The following is an 18,539-nucleotide window of genomic DNA, read 5'->3' as shown; positions in this document are numbered from 1 at the left end:
GGAGAAGACTCTTGAGAGTCCCTTGGACTGCAAGGAGATCCAACCAGTCCATTGTGAAGGAGATCAGCCCTGGGATTTCTTTGGAAGGAATGATGCTAAAGCTGAAACTCCAGTACTTTGGCCACCTGATTCGAAGAGTTGACTCATTGGAAAAGACTCTGATGCTGGGAGGGATTGGGGGCAAGAGGAGAAGGGGACGACAGAGGATGAGATGGCTGTGTGGCATCACTGACTCAATGGACATGAGTCTGAGTGAACTCTGGGAGTTGGTGATGGACGGGGAGGCCTGGCGTGCTGCGATTCATGGGATCGCAGAGTTGGACACGACTGAGCAACTGATGTGATCTGATCTGATGATTCAATTTATATGAAATGTCCATAAAAGGCAAATCCATAGAAACAGGAAGCAGATCAGTGGTTTCCAAGGGCTGGAGAAAGGGAGGTTTGGGGAGTTATTGTTTACTGGGTGCAGAGTCTGGTTGGGATAATGAGAAAGTTCTGGAAATAGAAGTGGTTGCACAGCACTGTGAGTACAACCAACACCACATAACTGTATAGTTTAAAACAGTTAAATGGATACATTTATGTTTATATATTACTGCAGTTTTTTTAAAAAAGACCAGAAGGTCACAAAACAAAGTTTAGTTATTGACTTTTGAGTGGTAGATTTACAAAGGTCATGCCTTCTTTCCTCTTTAAAACATGCTGCTCCTTTACGGGGGACCTTGCTTATGACTGGCTTCAGTTTATAAAGTACTGCAGCAGTATGTAGTCCATCTGAATTTATTGCACTGCAAAGCCTTCTGATGCGAGAGCCCCTCGACCTCTGGGTGGGGACCCTGCTTGGACGACACCCCGTCCCTGTCAGTGTGCGGCTACCATGCTGGCCGGAGGAAACGATCTGCCTCTGAGCTTCACCCTGGTCAGGAGGGGGTGTTTTATGGAGGGACAGTAGTGATAATCACAGCTAACATTGTCAAACGTCTCTCCTAGGCCAGCACTGTTCTGTGTACTTGACCTGGAGGAGGGACAGTAGTGATAATCACAGCTAACATTGTCAAACGTCTCTCCTAGGCCAGCACTGTTCTGTGTACTTGACCTGGAGGAGGGACAGTAGTGATAATCACAGCTAACATTGTCAAACGTCTCTCCTAGGCCAGCACTGTTCTGTGTACTTGACCTGGAGGAGGGACAGTAGTGATAATCACAGCTAACATTGTCAAACGTCTCTCCTAGGCCAGCACTGTTCTGTGTACTTGACCTGGAGGAGGGACAGTAGTGATAATCACAGCTAACATTGTCAAACGTCTCTCCTAGGCCAGCACTGTTCTGTGTACTTGACCTGGAGGAGGGACAGTAGTGATAATCACAGCTAACATTGTCAAACGTCTCTCCTAGGCCAGCACTGTTCTGTGTACTTGACCTGGAGGAGGGACAGTAGTGATAATCACAGCTAACATTGTCAAACGTCTCTCCTAGGCCGGCACTGTTCTATGTACTTGACCTGGACTTGCTCATATGATTGTCACTGCGCCTCAGTGAGGGATGGGTGCTGTTATGACCCTTTACAGGTGGAGATACCGGGGTACAGGGAGGCTAAGCAGCTTGCCTGAGGTCACACAGACAGCCAGTAGCTTGGGGAGCCAGCTCTGCAGACTTGGGGCCCCACAGTGCTTCTTGACCCTCTGTTTATCATAGCAGACAGGTGGGGACTTTGGACCTGCGTTTGGGCCCTGCCGCTGACGCCTGTGTAAAGGTGTGCTGCCGCCCTGTGCTGCACTTTCATGATTTGTGAACTCCTGGTAGCTGCTGGGCTTAGGGTGGTTTTTAAGATCCAGTGAGGCAATGTTTATAGAGCCCCCAGCCTGCTACCTGGCAACTTAGGGGCATTTCTTATTTAGTTTAGAGTTACTTTTGTGAAAAGTAGTTTTGAAGTTTTTGAAATTAGACTTTCAAAATCCACTCTGATCATGTACCATTTTAATTTTAAATCACTTGGACCTATGCATAAGAGAGGATTGACCTTAAAAGAAATGATCAGTGAGTAGCCAGCCAGTAGTCAGTAGTGCTGCGGAAGGTGCTTTCCAGAAAGACGGTGATGCCGGGTCGGGCTCAGATTCCATTGGTGCAGATAGAATGGATGGATGGTGCTGAGGGGACCCCACGGCAGGCGTGAAGGGATGACCTGGTGTCCTTTTATTAGACGCACCTGGGTGAAAAGCTGGACTCTGGGCTGGGAGTTGGAGTCTGGGGAAGTGATAGCACAGAACCTACTGGAACCCCGAAACTACCACAGAAAATAGCCCCAGGAACTTACGGGGGCTAGTCCTCACCGTTACAGCAGGCCACCTGGAAGCTCTTGCTTGTTTCCAGGGGTCCAGGAGCTGAAGGAAGGCAGCTGCCTCTCCTGCTTCACTCTGGGATACATTCATGAGTTCCCTGTTTCTTGAATGTTCTTTTTGGTCACAGGCTGCAATGGAAGGTTTTCGACTCTGCCAACTCGTGAGGTGATGGCACTGAGTAAACTCTTATCCTGCAGAGATGACTGGTTGGCAGCGTGAGAAGTTTGCTAGGACCTCTCTGCAGAGCTTGGTGGCAACAGAAGAACCAAGTCCTTAACTGTTGGGCCGAGTGAATGGAGTGGGTGGTGGTGGTGGGGGGCCTGGGTACCCCTAGCCCCGCTGTATGTCCCGAGGTTGGGCCAGTGCCAGGCACATCGCGTGGCCTCTGACCAAGGTTGCTGGCAAACAGTAGAAATGAAATCTAAAGCATGTTGTAAAGCACAGCCTGAAGAAGTGGCTGGGAGAGGGCTCTGCCTGCCCTCTCCCCACACAAAGCGTTTACTTAGATGGAGACCGTGGGCCGAGTGTTTTCTGGGGTAGGGCGATTCAGAAAGTTTTCAAAATTAGGTCTTGTGTTTGTGGTTCTTCATCTGGATTAACACTGGAATTTAGTATCTGTTCAGTTTGTGGTGCTGAAACGCGGGGATGGGCAGGAGCTCCATCGTGTTTTTTCGTAACTGTTTGGGAGTTGCTAGGGAATCTGCTCTTGGTTTTTTCCATCTTGCTTCTCACTTAGCTGTCGGGGCAGCCAGTAGGAAGCAGAGTGCATTTAATGTGTGTGAGAAGTTTGAACACAAGAGAGGATCTCCTTTGAAGGCACCAGGCCGCTCTCACAGGAGCTAGACGCACTTGGGAACCTGAACCTATCTAGGTAGAGCGAGACGCTTATACTGAAGTTCCTGAATTATGAAATTTTAGTCTTGAATTGTGATTACAGACATGCTAAAGTACATGTTAATAGCTCCTGTGTATTTAGAATATATTAGAAAATGTTTGCAGGGGTGAGCCCTGCAGCAGCTTGTAAAACATGGATTCTGGGCGTCTGTCAAATTCACTGGTTCCCCCCACCACCCCAGAAATCTCTCGATAGTGGCTTACAACAGTGTGATCATCTCCAGTGTTTTTGAGGATAAGAGACAAAGTCCTTTTCTTACCTCTTTACTTATAATTAGTGTACTCTTGCCTGGAAAATCCCATGGATGGAGGAGCCTGGTGGGCTGTAGTCCATGGGGTCGCGAAGAGTTGTGCACTACTGAGCGACTTCACTTTCACTTTTCACTTTCATGCATTGGAGAAGGAAATGGCAACCCACTCCAGTGTTCTTGCCTGGAGAATCCCGGGGAAGGGGAAGCCTGGTGGGCTGCCGTCTATGGGGTTGCACAGAGTCGGACACAACAGCAGCAGCAGCAGCAGCAGCAGTGTGCACTGAAACTGCCGTTACGTGTCACCTTAGAAGGTTAGGGACCATTCTTCTGTTTTGATTTATTTCCAGTCACATTGATGGACATTTAAAAATTCCTCCTGTGTAATCAAATTTTCTATGCACTTTTTCAGTGCATCTCCTCCTTTGGGTATCCCAACAGCCCCCTCAACCCCTTGTCAACATCGGATCAAACACAGGCTTTCCTGCTAACCAGAGACCAAACCAAGGGCTCCCTTTCTCAGTTGAAGGTCAGCATGGCATGAAGGGCACTCAGCAAGTAGTTCCCAGTAGCCCAGGATGTGCTGTGCTGACCCTCACACGTCTCAAATCCAAGACATGGTTTTATACTGACATTCATGTGAACAATTATATTTTGCGCCTGTTGTAACAAAAAGTCACACAATGACTGATTTCACAGTGAAGTATCTCCAAATAAAAGTTCCCATGTGGAAGGGCTTGGAGTCTTTGTGAGGTTTCTCTAATGGACACTTCCTCCGCCTCGGGACCCGGGCTGGTTTGGGACACCGTGGAGTTGGTGCTGTGATTTCACTGGGACCGCTGCTGGATATTCAGGGGAAATGATGCAATACAGTCTGATTCGTTCAGATTATATAGAAGAAGGCTCACAAATTAGGCCTGTCATTATTCTAAAGATATCAAGCCACAGAGGTATTGATGAGCTTTGTGGTTAGCAAAAGAGACTCTTCCCCAGAGTTTTGAGTGACTGTGAACTGGTAACTCAGAGTTAATAGTGTGTTATTAATTCATCAGTGACCGGATTCCTCCAGTTCTTGCTTGCTATCCAGAAAGATCAACCCTTGGCTGGGGTGCTCTCAGTTTATTACTTCAGGAGGTGGAAAACATCAGCGAGTTGGCAGTTGGCAGAATTCTGTTCATCCAGGATGGGCATTCATTAGCGTTGCCTGTATCTTTTCTTAATTGAGCCTGGAAGAACGCAGAGCATTGATCCAAATGTTGATATATTTCTTGAGAAAATTTAGGAAGTTTTCCTAATCGTTTTTCTGAATAACCCATTCTTAAGTGGTGTCTCATTGGAAACTGATCTTACTGGTATGGCGTGATTGACCATGAAATAGCCTGATTTTTTTATTTAACCTAAAGAAGCGTATCAGGTGTAGCTAAAGATAAGACATTTATTATCCTTTCACAGTATTTTGAGCCTCACTTATTCCACTTTCCCCCTTGTGTTTTAACTACTATCTGTGTCAACTCCTGGGCGTGTCCTGAGAGTAAGGACTGTGTCTGTTGACGTCTTTTCCTCCACTTGAGAACCCTGTGCGTGGGTTCCGTGTAGTGCCTGCTCCTGTTGTTAGCTTGGAAGAATTGTATTGAATCCAAGACAAAACGTCCCCCAAACAGGATTTTATTCCACTTGAGTCACGTAATGCCTTCCTGAGTACAATGTGTGAAAAATTCAACCTCATTCAAAATCCTGTGTCAAAATATGAGACCACTTTAATAATCTGAATTGCTTATCTGTTTGACTTCTTGTTGGAAGAGCTGTTTTTTGGTGCGTAAGCTGGTCTTAGCGCCTTCCCTTCAAGTTTTGCTTGAAGTCAGTTCAAGTTTAAAGGAAAATCAACTCTTCCTTCAGATAAATAGGCTTTGGATTTTTATGGTACAAAACATCGGTACCCCACAGCCAAGTGATCCTTATTCATTGAATTAAAATTATTTTTTCTCAGATTTAACTTTTTAAAGTAGTTTTTTTCCCCTGAAATTAGTATTGCATTAAAAAAATTGGTTGTTTATTTTTGGCTGCGTTGGGTCCTTGTGGCTCCGTGTGTGCTGTCTCTAATTGGGGCGAGCAGAGGCTGCTCCTCATTGTGGAGCCTTTCACGGCAGTGACTTTTCTTGCTGTGGAGCAAGCTCCGGGTGCGCCAGCTTCGGCGGTTGCAGCGCTTGAGCTCAGTAGCTGCGGCTTGCCGGCCCCAGCTCGTGGGCTCGGCAGTGGCGGTCCACAGGCTTCGCTGCTCCTTGGTGTGTGGAGTCTTCCCCGACCAGGGATCGAACCCACGTCCCCTGCGTTGGCAGGCAGATTCTCATCCCGCTGTGCCGCCAAGTAAGTCCCAGCATTACTCTTCTGGCATAACAGGCATTATACTCTTTATATACTTTTGCATTTTTTTCATAATCCTAGAACACACGGATTTACCATATTATTAAAGATTCTCTAGAAACATTTTTAGTGGTCATGCAGTAACTTATTACTTGACCAGCCTGTATTTAATCCTTCCCCTTTGCTAGGTTTCAGGTTGACATCTCTTTCTTGCTGTGATATCCGATCCTCCCACTCTGGGCCTCTCCTGCTCAGTCCACATCTGTCTCTCTTCTCTCTGTGCCACCAGCCTGCCCACCAGTGCTCACGGCTTTCCCCTCACTCAGGTTCTCGGCACAGGAGAACCTCGTACTTTCACTGAATGTTTCTCGTCTCCAAACCGTTGCCAGTACCTCTCCCATCCTCATCCACAGACTTCTGATCATAGCACCATAAATGAAGCATTCCTGGTTTTATGATTCTCACAGTGATTCACACCTGAGCTATTTTAATTACTGAGGGTGCACCCTTGAGTGGAGAAGGCAATGGCACCCCACTGCAGTACTCTTGCCTGGAAAATCCCATGGACAGAGGAGCCTGGTGGGCTGCAGTCCATTGGGTCGCTAAGAGTCAGACATGACTGAGCGACTTCACTTTCACTTTTCACTTTCATGCATTGGAGAAGGAAATGGCAACCCACTCCAGTGTTCTTGCCTGGAGAATCCCAGGGATGGGGGAGCCTGGTGGGCTGCCGTCTATGGGGTCGCACAGAGTCGGACACGACTGAAGCGACTTAGCAGCAGCAGCACCCTTGAAGCATTCGTATCCTTCTTATTGTTCACTCATGACGCCAGCTTGATAATGTAATGAAAGCACCATGAAACTGTGAAAATTTGTTATCAAATAAGAGAGGGTAAAATGGTTAGTAGAGACCAGAGACAGAAAAATTGGAAAGAGAAATATTCCAAGCAGAGTAAACACCTTTGTTGTAAGCACTCACTTACACATGCCAGCTCTTAGTGGGAAGCTCGTTTGCTTGTCTGAACTTTGATTTGCCTGTGACCTTCTGGGGCCACTCAAGGAGAAGAACATGCATTCTTTTCTTTGTTGCCTGAAGAACGTGGACCTGTGCTGCTCAGTCAGGAACTGATTAAAACATTGTGTTTTAGAACAGGAGACTTTTTTCTGTGGTCTGTTCCACTTATTTGTCTTATGGACGAATCAGTGAGCAGGGAAATAGGTTTCTCCCGCTTCCCATTATAGAGAGGGCAGCTAGTGTTATTGGAGGGACTGAACCTTTTATGTCATTTCATGTTTATCATCTGTGCACTGTCCAGACAGTGGGATGTGGACATCAGCTTCCCATTTTGTGAATCAGCGTTCTAAATTCTTGACTCTCCTTTGAATTTCATCGTATGTCTATCTGAAAATCATTCAGAGAGTTCGAATTGCCAGTTGAACAGTGTGGGAAGTCTTTTTTGAAATCTGCCAGGGCTGCCCTGCTGCGGGGGATGTTTCCTCCTTTGCCTCCAAAAGTAGACCAAGCTTTTTCTTTATGGACATGTCCCTTTTGCTCTGACGTATTGTAGACTTGTACGAAGGCGGGAGGAGAAGGGGACGACGGGACGAGATGGTTGGATGGCATCACCGGCTCGATGGACATGAGTTTGAACAAGCACTGGGAGTTGGTGATGGACAGGGAGGCCTGGCGTGCTGCAGTCCATGGGGTCGCAAAGAGTCAGACAGGACCGAGCGACTGAACTGAACTGGTCCTAGTTCTGTGTACTGGTTTCCTGTCTTTCAGCCTTTCCCCTGGCCTTAGGCTTTATCTGGAGTTAGCCTTCCAGGACCAAGTGCCTCCAGAAGATACTCTCTTATCTGCCTGGACTTCTTCCCCTTCACACCTGGTCTCTGCGCCTGGACTGCCATGCGGGCCCCTCAGCGTGTTCTTTTCTTTCCCCACAGCACTGGCAGCATTGTAGTGCGACCTAGCCCTGGTTCCCACTTCCCGGGACTTTGTTTCACTTTGCTCGTTAAAATATAGCTTCACAGATGTTTTTTGTTTGCCGGTTACCTGAGAATTTATTATCCTGTGATTCTCCAACGTGGCTGTGCCTTGGAATTTTCCTGAAAGAATGTTATTAAGTGGTAGTGGCATCTGGGAGCTGTGCAGTGTTGCCAAAATCTGTTTCCTCATCAGTGAACTGGAGATGAAAAGCTTTCCCTCGATGGCACGTGTAGCAATGCAGTTAAACCAAGTGCGCAGCTGCTCAGCCCTCTGCGACCCCATGGACTGCAGGCCTCCAGGCTCCTCTGTCCATGGGATTCTCTTGGCAGGAATACTGGAGTAGGTTACCCTTTCCTTCTCCATGGGATCTTCCTGACCCAGGGATTGAGCCTGCATCTGCTGTGGGTCCTGCATTGGCAGGCAAATTCTTTACCTCTGAGCCACCTGGGAAGCCCAGTGAAATAAAAATGTCCAGGAAAACTCTAATTTGAAAAGATACACGCACCCCCATGGTCACAGCAGCACTTCTTACAATAGCCAAGACATGGAACAACCTAAATGCCCATCTACAGATGACTGGATAAAGGAGGTGTGGTGCGTGTATAAAGTGGCATAGTACGCAGCCATAAAAACGGAAATAATGCCACTATAACAGCATGGACTGACCTAGAGATCACAGAAGTGAAGTCAGACAGAGAAAGAGACATGGTGTCTCTTATATGTGAAATCTAAGAGGACGAGACAGTTGAACTTGATTTATATAACAAAAACAGACTCACATACACAACACAAATGTACAGTTACTAACAGAGAAAGTAGGGTGGTGAGGAGGCACAGATTAGGAGTTTGGGATTAGCAGATACAAACTACAGAAACTAGATAAACAACAGAGACCTCCTGTTTAGCGCTGGGAACTATATTCAGAATCTTTTAATAAATAACTAGAATGGAAACTAATCCGAAAAAGAACATGAATGTATGTGTGTAACTGAGTCATTTTGCCGTACATGAGGAATTGACACAACATTGTAAATCAACCACACTTCACTTAAATAAAAAAGTGTGTATATCTAGCCTCAGTTCAGTTCAGTCGCTCAGTCATGTCTGACTCTTTGTGACCCCATGAACCGCAGCACGCCGGGCCTCCCTGTCCATCACCAACTCCTGGAGTCCACCCAAACTCATGTCCATTGAGTCGGTGATGCCATCCAGACATCTCATCCTCTGTCGTCCCCTTCTCCTGCCCCCAATCCCTCCCAGCATCAGAGTCTTTTTCAATGAGTCAACTCTTTACATGAGGTGGCCAAAGTACTGGAGTTTCAGCTTTAGCATCATTCCTTCCAAAGAACACCCAGGGCTGATCTCCTTCAGAATGGACTGGTTGGATCTCTCGTTTCCTAGGCAACCGCTAATCTACTTTCTGTAATTTTATTCATTTTTAAGTGCATGCTTGTTATATTGTGGGCTAATAGGATTGTTATGTTTTTATGGTACATTGAAGGTATTTTGAAATGCAGTTCTAACGTTTTTAGAACTAAAAAGAGCCCTTCGATCATTTAATGCTTATTTTTTACAGAAACAGAGGACCAGGGAAGTCATGTGATTCCCCTGGGGACATTCCCATTCCACACCTCTTTACCAAAACACCGTAGAAAAAGTATCTTGTTAACACTTGTTTCATCAGCAGTTCTTATTTTTGAGTGTTTGCTGAAACCCTTTCAAATTCAAATTCTGGATGTGAGATATGATCCTGTGAATTCTCTGCTTTAGCTAATGGATCTTTTTATTCTTCTGTGAATATTTCTTGAGTCTTTTCCCTTTAACTTTCTTGTGTGTTAAAAGTCATGTCTTAACCAAAGTTTATCCAGTATATTATTACATTTTTTGTTTAGGTTTCCTTTGGAAAAATCGTTACTCTGTGGTGAATCATAGAGTTTTATAGAATAGTCTGTCTGGTTTTTATACGTGGTCTTCTGTGGTACCTCTGAGGCCCCTACCTCATTTTATAGTAGACCATTTAATCTACCAGATTTTACCCCTTCCAAGCCTCTTTTCAGTGTGATTTTTGCTGCTCTTTCCATCTACCAGTGGAGACTTATTTCCCCATTCCCCTCACTATGGCAGAAGTGACATGGTGCAGATTTCAAGGTTTCGGCTCTGAGAGTCCTCCCGGACTCTTTGCCCCTTTTGAAGGCTGGTCTGAGAGCCGCTGGATCATATGGCAAAGGAACGAGGCCTGTGGAGAGCAGAGGAGCTCCCGCTGGGTGTTGGCACAAGTAGCAAACCATGAGCTGAGGCTGGGGTGGTCTTCCTGCGCCTCTGACCCGCTCGCTGAGTGAAGCTGCATGAGTGAGCTCAAGCGAAAACAGCAGGCCCACAGAAATGTGAGAAATTTCAAGAAATCGTGTTGCTTTTGAGTCACTGAGTTTGAGATGGTTTGTTGTGCAGCAGTGACCGTTCTACATAGATGTTAGCTCTGTAGCGATGTTGAGATGACTACAGAGTATGACCTGAGTGGAGTCCTTGGCTCACTGCTGAGCACAGAGAATCCCACAGTAAATAAAGGGTGACGGTTAATGGCTGCAGCGTGGTCATTCTAACGTTGTTGTTTTGGTTGCTGTTGGCCTTTTTGTTTCTCCTCCTGCAGACGTGATGCCATTGCTTTTCATTACCATCACCTCTGTCAGGGTGAGGCATTTGATGTCATTGGTCCTAATTGGTGTTTTTCTTTCTGATTAGTCAGTAGTTTAAAACTTTTAAAACTTCTCTTATTGTGAAATAAAACACACATATTAATAGTGCACAAAAGCATAAATATACAGCTCACAACAAATTATAAAATGAAAACCTGTGACTAGCAGTCAGGTTAGAAGGTTTAGAATTGGCAGGACTCCTGAAGCCCATCTCATGCCCTTCCTGATCATGTTTCCCTCACAACTGGAAGAAGCCGCTAACTTGATTGAATACTGATCACCTCTTTGCCTTTTTCAAAAATAGTTTTTACCACCTCTGTATGCATCTCTAAACAAAGACGTTTAGTTTTGGTGATTTTTCTACATTATATAAACGGAGTAATATAGTGTGCCTTCTTTGGTGTCTGATTTTATTTGCTGAATATTATTTCTAGATTTCTCTGTACTGCAAGAGCAAGTGTTCATTTTCATTGCCATGAAAAATTTCATTGTAAGAATATATTTCTGTCAGATGTACTATTGATGGGTATTTGGGTTATTTACAGTTTTGGGCAATTATGAATAATTCTGTCAAGCACATTCAAATATACAAAATATACTAGAATAATATGTGAATTTTTTTTTTAAACAAGTATGCAAAGTACATACCTAGAAGAATTTATCTGGGTAACAAAGTCATGATCACTTTTTATAAGTCTCATAGTGAAGAACATGGCCAGGTGATAAAAATGATAGATACTGTAACATGATTATTCTCACCTGGAGATTAGAACCACTGGTTTACAATATCTTTGCCAAGCTGGTTGACCACAAAGGCAGTTCAGGTCTTTGGGGACAGGGATGTGATGAGACTTAGGTAGGGTGGGAAGGGGTCAGCGTTTAGTTGAGGGGTTGAAAAGTGAAAGCAGTCACTCAGTCGTGCTCAGCTCTTCGCGACCGCATGGACTGTAGACCAACAGGCTCCTCTGTCCATGGGATTCTCCAGGCAAGAATACTGGAGTGGGTTGCCATTTCCTTCTCCAGGGGATCTTCCCGATCCAGGGATCGAACCCAGGTCTCCCACATTGCAGGCAGATTGTTTACCACCTGAGCCACCAGGGAATCACAGCTGAAGGGCTAGAAGCTGCCCAGAAGGAAGTCTGTGAGTTCATCTGGTGTCCTGACAGCTCAGAGTCAGACAGCTTTTCAGGAGGTTAATCCCATTCTTTATGCTGTCCTCCCCAGGTGAGTCTGCAACAATGGTTCATCTTTTCCCCACCTTATGGGGAAGTTTGGGGAGACCGTTGATCCTTGGCCATATGGTGATAGCAAAGGACGCAACTCTCTTAAGACTCAGATTTCCTAAGAAGGGAGAGGAACTAACACTTTATCAAGAGAAGGGAAAAGAATCTCGTTAGAAATGGAGAATGGGAAAAAGAAACATTCTGTTCAACCAAATTAAAGACTCTGTATCTACTAAAAACAATGGTGGCTATAAGAAGACTGTGGTGCGGCAACGCAGGCTAAGGCAATTTGGGTTTCTTTGCATGTAACTGTACAGAATGTGCTCGGTGTGGGCCAGGGCGCTGTAATCAACATGGTGCGGTTGAAGAATGGTGTCTGTGTGCCCCGTCACGCGATCGCCCTGCCCAGGCGCCCTGCCAAGACTGCCGTGGGAATTGTTCCTGTGGGCCCTGGCTCATCCCAGAGAAGGCAGAAGGGTTTATACAGTTTTGGAGTTTTCCTCCGTGACTGTCTGCAAGTGCAACACTTGAAGATTTAAGCAGTCTTAGTGATATTGTGTCTCTCTTACAGATTGTAGTTGATTTAAAGCATTTGAATGCCAAATTAGGGTCCCCTCAGGATAATGAGGGAAGGATTGAGGAATCGCTGTTTTCATTGTGGGATGCTGTTGGATAGGGCTGTTTCTCTATCTGGTCTGTGTGTCCCCAGTTGAATAAAGTAGTATTTGTGACAGGTCCTTTTTGAGGATGTTTTTAACATGCAAAACAACTTAAATTTGCTTGCTTGAAATTAGGATTTAAAGTTAGGATTAGGAATTTCTGTTGAACATTGGGATTCGAAGCTTGTCATTTCCACAGGCATAAAACTAGCTTATTATCCACTGATGATTTAAGTCCCTGGTTGACTTGGTTTCTTGTATTATTTCTGAACGGTCCTCGAATGTATGGATTAGGTGATGGCCTTTGAGCTGTAGCTTTCCTGGAAAACAAAGTGAGCTTTTCATGCCTGAGTAAGCACATCGATGCATTATGAAACTGTCAGACTCTTTTGAACAACTGGCATAAGCTCTGTTATTCAAATGTGACTCTTTTGAATGGCTTTTGTGTCAGCTAATGCTTTAGTATAACCCACATAAAGAAATTTCCAAATCTTTCCTTAAGAAATTAAATTTCAGCCCTATGATTGAAGAACTCGAAAGGATTAGTCCTTTTGTTGAGCATGCTCATTATTATATATAGCTGATTGGTAGCATTCATTTGATGAGATTCGTAGTTCATATTAAAGTATCTTTTTTGTTAAAAAATAAAATTGTTCATGCATTTCCCTTGTCTCTTGGCGTAACTTTCCCCGCTATGTTCTCTTCTCAACAGGTACATGTGCTTTTCCATAGTGTACCTGCTATTTTGTCTTCTTTTAAAATTATATTTGCATCGTCAATCTCTTTAAAGTTCTCTGGTGTTTATAGTAATCTTTGGTTGCTTAATATTGAGTTCTTAATAACATGCTAGTCATTTCTCTTATTTGATATGCTTTTCATTTCTAGTGATAAGAATGCAGAAACATACTGTGTACCATAGCTGCTTTTTCTTATTTTCAATTATGTTACTAGAACAGATGCCCAAAAGTGTTGTTACGATGTCAGTGGACTTGAAAACTTTTTATGTTTTGTATTGCCCCATTGATTTCCAAAAGATGATGCCTTCTTTTTGATTATGTAAGTTACAATCCCTTTTACTAAAGGGAAAAACTGACGAAGCTTATTAAATGTTGGCAGCCTTCACAGCTATCATTTGGAGTACCCTGTTGTCTTGGTGGAGATGTTTTCTTTTGTAAATTCAATTTCTATTTTTAGCAAGGTAATATATGCAAATAATTTTTTAAAAATCCCATAAATCTCTTGTCCTCCCCTCCGCCACTCCAGTGTCTTGCTTTTGAGAACCCCCAGCTCTGGGATTTCTGTTAACATTTGCTTCCACATTGCTAAATGGCTTACTTTTACAGTTTGATTTTTACCCAATACTATTTAGTTGTTTACTGATTTCCTTCTGTGGAGGATGAGTCTTTAGCACTTATGGCTTCTTTCCTATCCTCTCAATATTGACATAATGTAAAATTTGTTTTTAACAATTTATAAATATTAAAATATTATGACTGCATAAATATTGTTCATAATCAAATCTTGTATTTTGACTATATATCTTCTTTTACGCTGTATTTTTTTTTCTGGAATTAATAACTCCTTCCTTTTTTTGCTTGCTTTGTTTTCTCTATTTCATTTTCTAATTTGTCACCAAGTAAATTTCCTGATACTTCCAGACATGTCAGATAATCCCTCACATGTGTCTTTTTTTTTTTTCCAAGCTCTCCTCTGAGAGCCCTGGTATTTTCTTCAGTGTAAACTGGCTGCTCTCGGGACCTGCTGCTTGGCTGCCGTCTTGGAATGCCTTCACTGTTTCAGCCTCTGTCTCCTTCTGTTTGGCTGATTCTCTGGTTTCTGAATCTCAGATCTTCCTCCTTTTAGATTTGCTTCCACATTTTGATGGATTCTTGGGAAAGGTGCAAGGAAGATAACTCTTTTGAGACCCTGTATGTCTGAGAATGTCTTTTATTCATTCATCATACCTGATCGATAGTCTGGCTGGGTATGTGAGTGGGTTGGAAATGTTTTCTTGGAATTTTGAAGGCACTGCTCTGTTGCCTTCTTACTTTCAAGATTGCTGTTGAGTCCAGTGCCATTTCTGAGTCCCAATCCTTTGTTATTGCCCTCTTCCCCTTCTCTCCACCCTTCAGCCTCTGGAAGCTTTTAGAATCATCTTATTTCTGGAGTTACGAACTTTTATCATATTCTTTGGTATTCCTATATGTTTTGTTTCATTCGTGTAACTGGCCACATGGTGGGCCTTTTTAACCTGGAAACTTATACTCTGCGGTCTGTAAGTTTCTATCTTTGGCATATCTGTTCATTGGATCTAGTACCTCGCAACCTTATCCTCTAATTTTCCTTTTTTTTTTCCCTATTCTGTCTCTCCATCTCTTTGTCTTTCTATTGTCCCTTCTGGGAGATTTCTAGCTTTATTTTTCATCTCTTTTGTTGGATTCTTGATGCTGCACTAGTTTTTAATTTCTTAGGGTTTATTTCTTCTTATTTTATGGCTGTTTCACCTCGTCTTATTTATCCGTGTCTGAAGAACCTTGGCTTTGTTTAAATGAGATTCAGGCACCTGAATTAAAAAAGAGAACTGAAGCTCTGAGTGCCTGAATGGGGCTTATAACCTGGGGCTTCCCTCTTGTATAATCTGTGTCTGTTAGTCTGTTTTCTTGCTGAGAAGCCCAGCTGCAGGGAGAAGGGAGTAGATCTCATGGAGCAGGCTCTGACCCCCTTCCCTGTTTCTGGTTGCGTGCCTCATCCCTGATTTTAGCTGGTCTTAGAGTCAGCTCTTCTGGAGGAAATTTCCAGTCCCCTGCTTAGTTGTGCAAGCCAGAGGAGGGGCTGTGGGGACTTAATGGTCTTTATATCCAAAGTGAAAGTCGCTCAGTCGTGTCTGACTCTTTATGACCCTGTGGACTATACAGTCCATGGAATTCTCCAGGCCAGAATACTGGGGTGGGTAGCTGTTCCTGTCTCCAGGGGATCTTCCCAACACAGGGATTTAACCAAGGTCTCCCACGTTGCAGGTGAATTCTTTACCAGCTGAGCCACAAAGGAAGCCTGAAAATACTGGAGTAGGTAGCCTGTCCCTTCTCTGGTGGATCTTCCCAACCCAGGAATCGAACCCGGGGTCTCCTACAGTACAGGCAGATACTTTACCAACTGAGCTCTCAGGGAAGCCCCTTCCTTCAGAGATACCTATACCTAATCTCCACAGGCTACTCACTCCACAGGCTTAAAGTTCAGCTTTGTTTTGACTCTTTTATTCACTGCCATTTATTCATCTGTTTCCTTGCTTCAAGGATTTTGTCACATGTCTAGTTTGCTTTTCATCCCCTCTCATCTTGAATTGTCTTCATCCCTTTATTTTGTATTTTTATGTCTATGTCCATCTCCCTATAAATTCCTTTAATGCTATTTTAGTACAGTTTTTAAAGGGTGTGGGGCAGAAGGCATTTGCCTTATGTGCCATGTTTAAGGCAAGGATCCAGTGCAGGCTCTTTTTTAGATTGACCAAAAATATTTCCTTTTCTCCTACACACACTTGTGGGATATTTATATATTTTCTGATGCAAGGAATTTCTTTTGAAATGTTTAAGAAATATTTTATTCTAATTTTCAAATATCTTTACTTAACATAGAAGGTTTCATACCAGTTTCTGTAAGTAGAAAATGTGACCACCTACTGGATACTGTGAAGGAGGCATTACTATTCTTACTGAGTTACTTGTTCATTGTGAAAATTTTTTAATTTTGAAATAAGTGTTGCTTGTGCACAGAAATGTCTTGTGTACCTCGTTTACCCCAGCGGTTACGTCGTCGCATGACTGTGGTACAATATTAAGATCAGGAAAGTGACATTGGTGCAGTCCTTGATAATTTTTAAAAGACATTTAAAAACATTTTATTATTTTATCTTTGGTTGTGCTGGGTCTTTATTTGCTGCGCGGGCTTTTCTCTAGTTGCGGCAAGTGGGGGCTGTTTTCTGGCTGTGGTGCGTGGGCTTCTCATTGTGGCAGCTTCTCTTGTTGCAGAGTGTGGGCTCTAGGGTGCCCAGGCTTCAGTAGCTGCGGCGTGTGGGCTCAGTACTTGTGGCTCCCGGGCTCTCAAGCACAGGCTCAGTAGTTGTGGAGCATGGGCTTTGTTGCTCCACGGCATGTGGGATCTTCCTGGATCAGGGCTCAAACCCGCATCTCCTGCAATGGCAGGCAGATTCTTTACCACTGAGCCCCCAGGGAAGACCCTAGAAGACATACTGTTTTACATTTCATATTGGGCAAAAAGTTTGCATTGCAAATATCTGTGAGACCTACATAAACCTGTTTTGTCTTTCAGCAATTTTTCCAGCTAGTCAAGTTACGAAAGCTTGGACTGAGCGATAACGAGATCCAGCGACTCCCTCCAGAAATAGCCAACTTCATGCAGCTGGTGGAGCTCGACGTGTCCCGGAATGGTAAGAAGAAAATGGTTCCACGTGAACCGTCCGTTTGTCTCTTCCAATGCTGATGTTCGCAATTTTGAGTAAATGTGGCTGGATGAATGTTCAGGAAGAAAGCTATGTATATGTTTGGGATGAAATTACTTCCATTATCGAATAGTTTGCCACAAAACAGATTTTAGGTGCTGATTTTCTCCCAGTCAGTTCACCCTGATTCACAGCAGTGGAGAGGGGCCTGAGAACTCGGCAGCTGTCCCCTCATTTGATGGGAGGAGACACTGAGGGCTGGGAGCGTGGTCACTTGTCCAGACCTCTGTGGGCTGCTGTGGTGGGAGCCTTGCTTGGGGAAGGGCTGGTCTCTCCTGGCGGTGGCCCGGCCCCTCAGCTGCTCCCCTGAGAACCTGCCTTTCTGCTGCAGTGAATGGACCTGCCTGCCGTTTCAGGCATTTCTGTCAGTCTCATTTATTTCTGACTGCGCCCTAGGTAGGCCTGCCCACTTGAATTTGTGTGGCGTGTTTGTGAGTTTATTTTGATTTTCAGATTCCATTGTGATGTTGCCTCCTTTTAATGGAACGGCCTGACAGGGTGTTTACATCGTGTTTAACCTTTCGCTTTTAAATGGGTACCTGGTTTCACCTTGCGTCTTGTAGCCTTGGAGCATTCCCGGGGTAGACTGGTCCCGTGGCTTGCTGGAACATGTTTGATTAATTACCTCAAGGTAAAGTGGCAGCTCCCAGGGACCCTGTCTTTAGCGGTGGCATTCTGTTCTTGCGAGGACTCTGGTCTAATGTCCTGAGGATAAGCCCACATGTACTCTTTTTTATAACAGCGATAGTCTGTTCTGCCTCACCTATTGCACGCCTGCTTTGTGTTTTGTTTTGCTTTCGTACAAGACTCTGTAGGTTCCTTCTCAATGACCCTCAGGTCTGGCTCTTTCAGTGTGGTGTCCTCTGCAGAAGACCCCAGCTCTGGATATAGTATTTTCCTGTGGGTCCTTGTTATAAGGCAGCAGTGATAATCAGTACTTCATTGAAAATGTGGAGAAGAAAACAATGCTTTACCCCTCTCCCCCCCCACCCCCACCTTTTAAATTGCCGCTCCCTCTCAGATCCTGTAATTGGAAACTGTCTTTAGGCCAAGTCATGTGCTCTTGTCATAGTGTCTGCTTTTGTTTGTCATGAGAATTATTTCTTCCCTTGAAAGTACTACAGAAAGTGAAAAAATTACTTGGGGGGCTTGTTTGTCTTCTTTGGTTGCAGGGGAGTCGGCTCTCCTCAGGTAAAAGGGATCTGGTGGTGAGAATGGGGGTGGAGCTGACGTTCTGAGTGTTGCGCTGGGGCCCACACCTGACACTACGCTAGGGCTTTCGCGGCCTCTCTTCTGTCTGTGGGTGGTCTGTTCCTCCCTCCACGCTGACCTGCTGTCTCACCACCAGCCTCTTCAGTCTCTGTCTGTTGTGGTCTTCTGCCCTTGTGGCCGCATCTGACGGCCATTACTGAGTGAGGCCTGGTTGACCCAGTGCATCTTTCTAAGGCAGCCGTTAGCCCCAGCTCCAGGTCACTGGCTGCCCTAGACACTGGCTGTCCTGCAGCAGGGGTGGGCGGCAGTGCAGAGCACAGTCAGCCTCCCCTTACACTGCTGTGCAGCGGGGGGACCTCCGGCATCCCCCCCCCGCTGCGTCTGAGGTCCGGCATTCCCCCTCC

At 44.8% G+C, this 18,539-nt stretch overlaps 1 protein-coding gene across 1 annotated transcript in view; it reads left to right on the top strand.

Moving 5' to 3' along the window:
- The window catches only part of LRRC1 (leucine rich repeat containing 1), a 119,392-nt gene that overhangs the window by 17,907 nt on the left and 82,946 nt on the right, over positions 1-18,539 (top strand). Inside the window, exon 5 of the mRNA XM_010848707.1 lies at positions 16,734-16,851. Within this exon, the coding sequence (XP_010847009.1) occupies positions 16,734-16,851 (118 nt within the window). The remainder of the gene's footprint in view (positions 1-16,733; positions 16,852-18,539) is intronic.

Source organism: Bison bison, unplaced genomic scaffold, assembly GCF_000754665.1.
Source record: "Bison bison bison isolate TAMUID 2011002044 unplaced genomic scaffold, Bison_UMD1.0 scf7180017864270, whole genome shotgun sequence".
NCBI lineage: Eukaryota > Metazoa > Chordata > Mammalia > Artiodactyla > Bovidae > Bison > Bison bison.
Note: the sequence above shows the minus strand (reverse complement) of the source record. Positions and strands in the feature narration are given on the sequence as shown.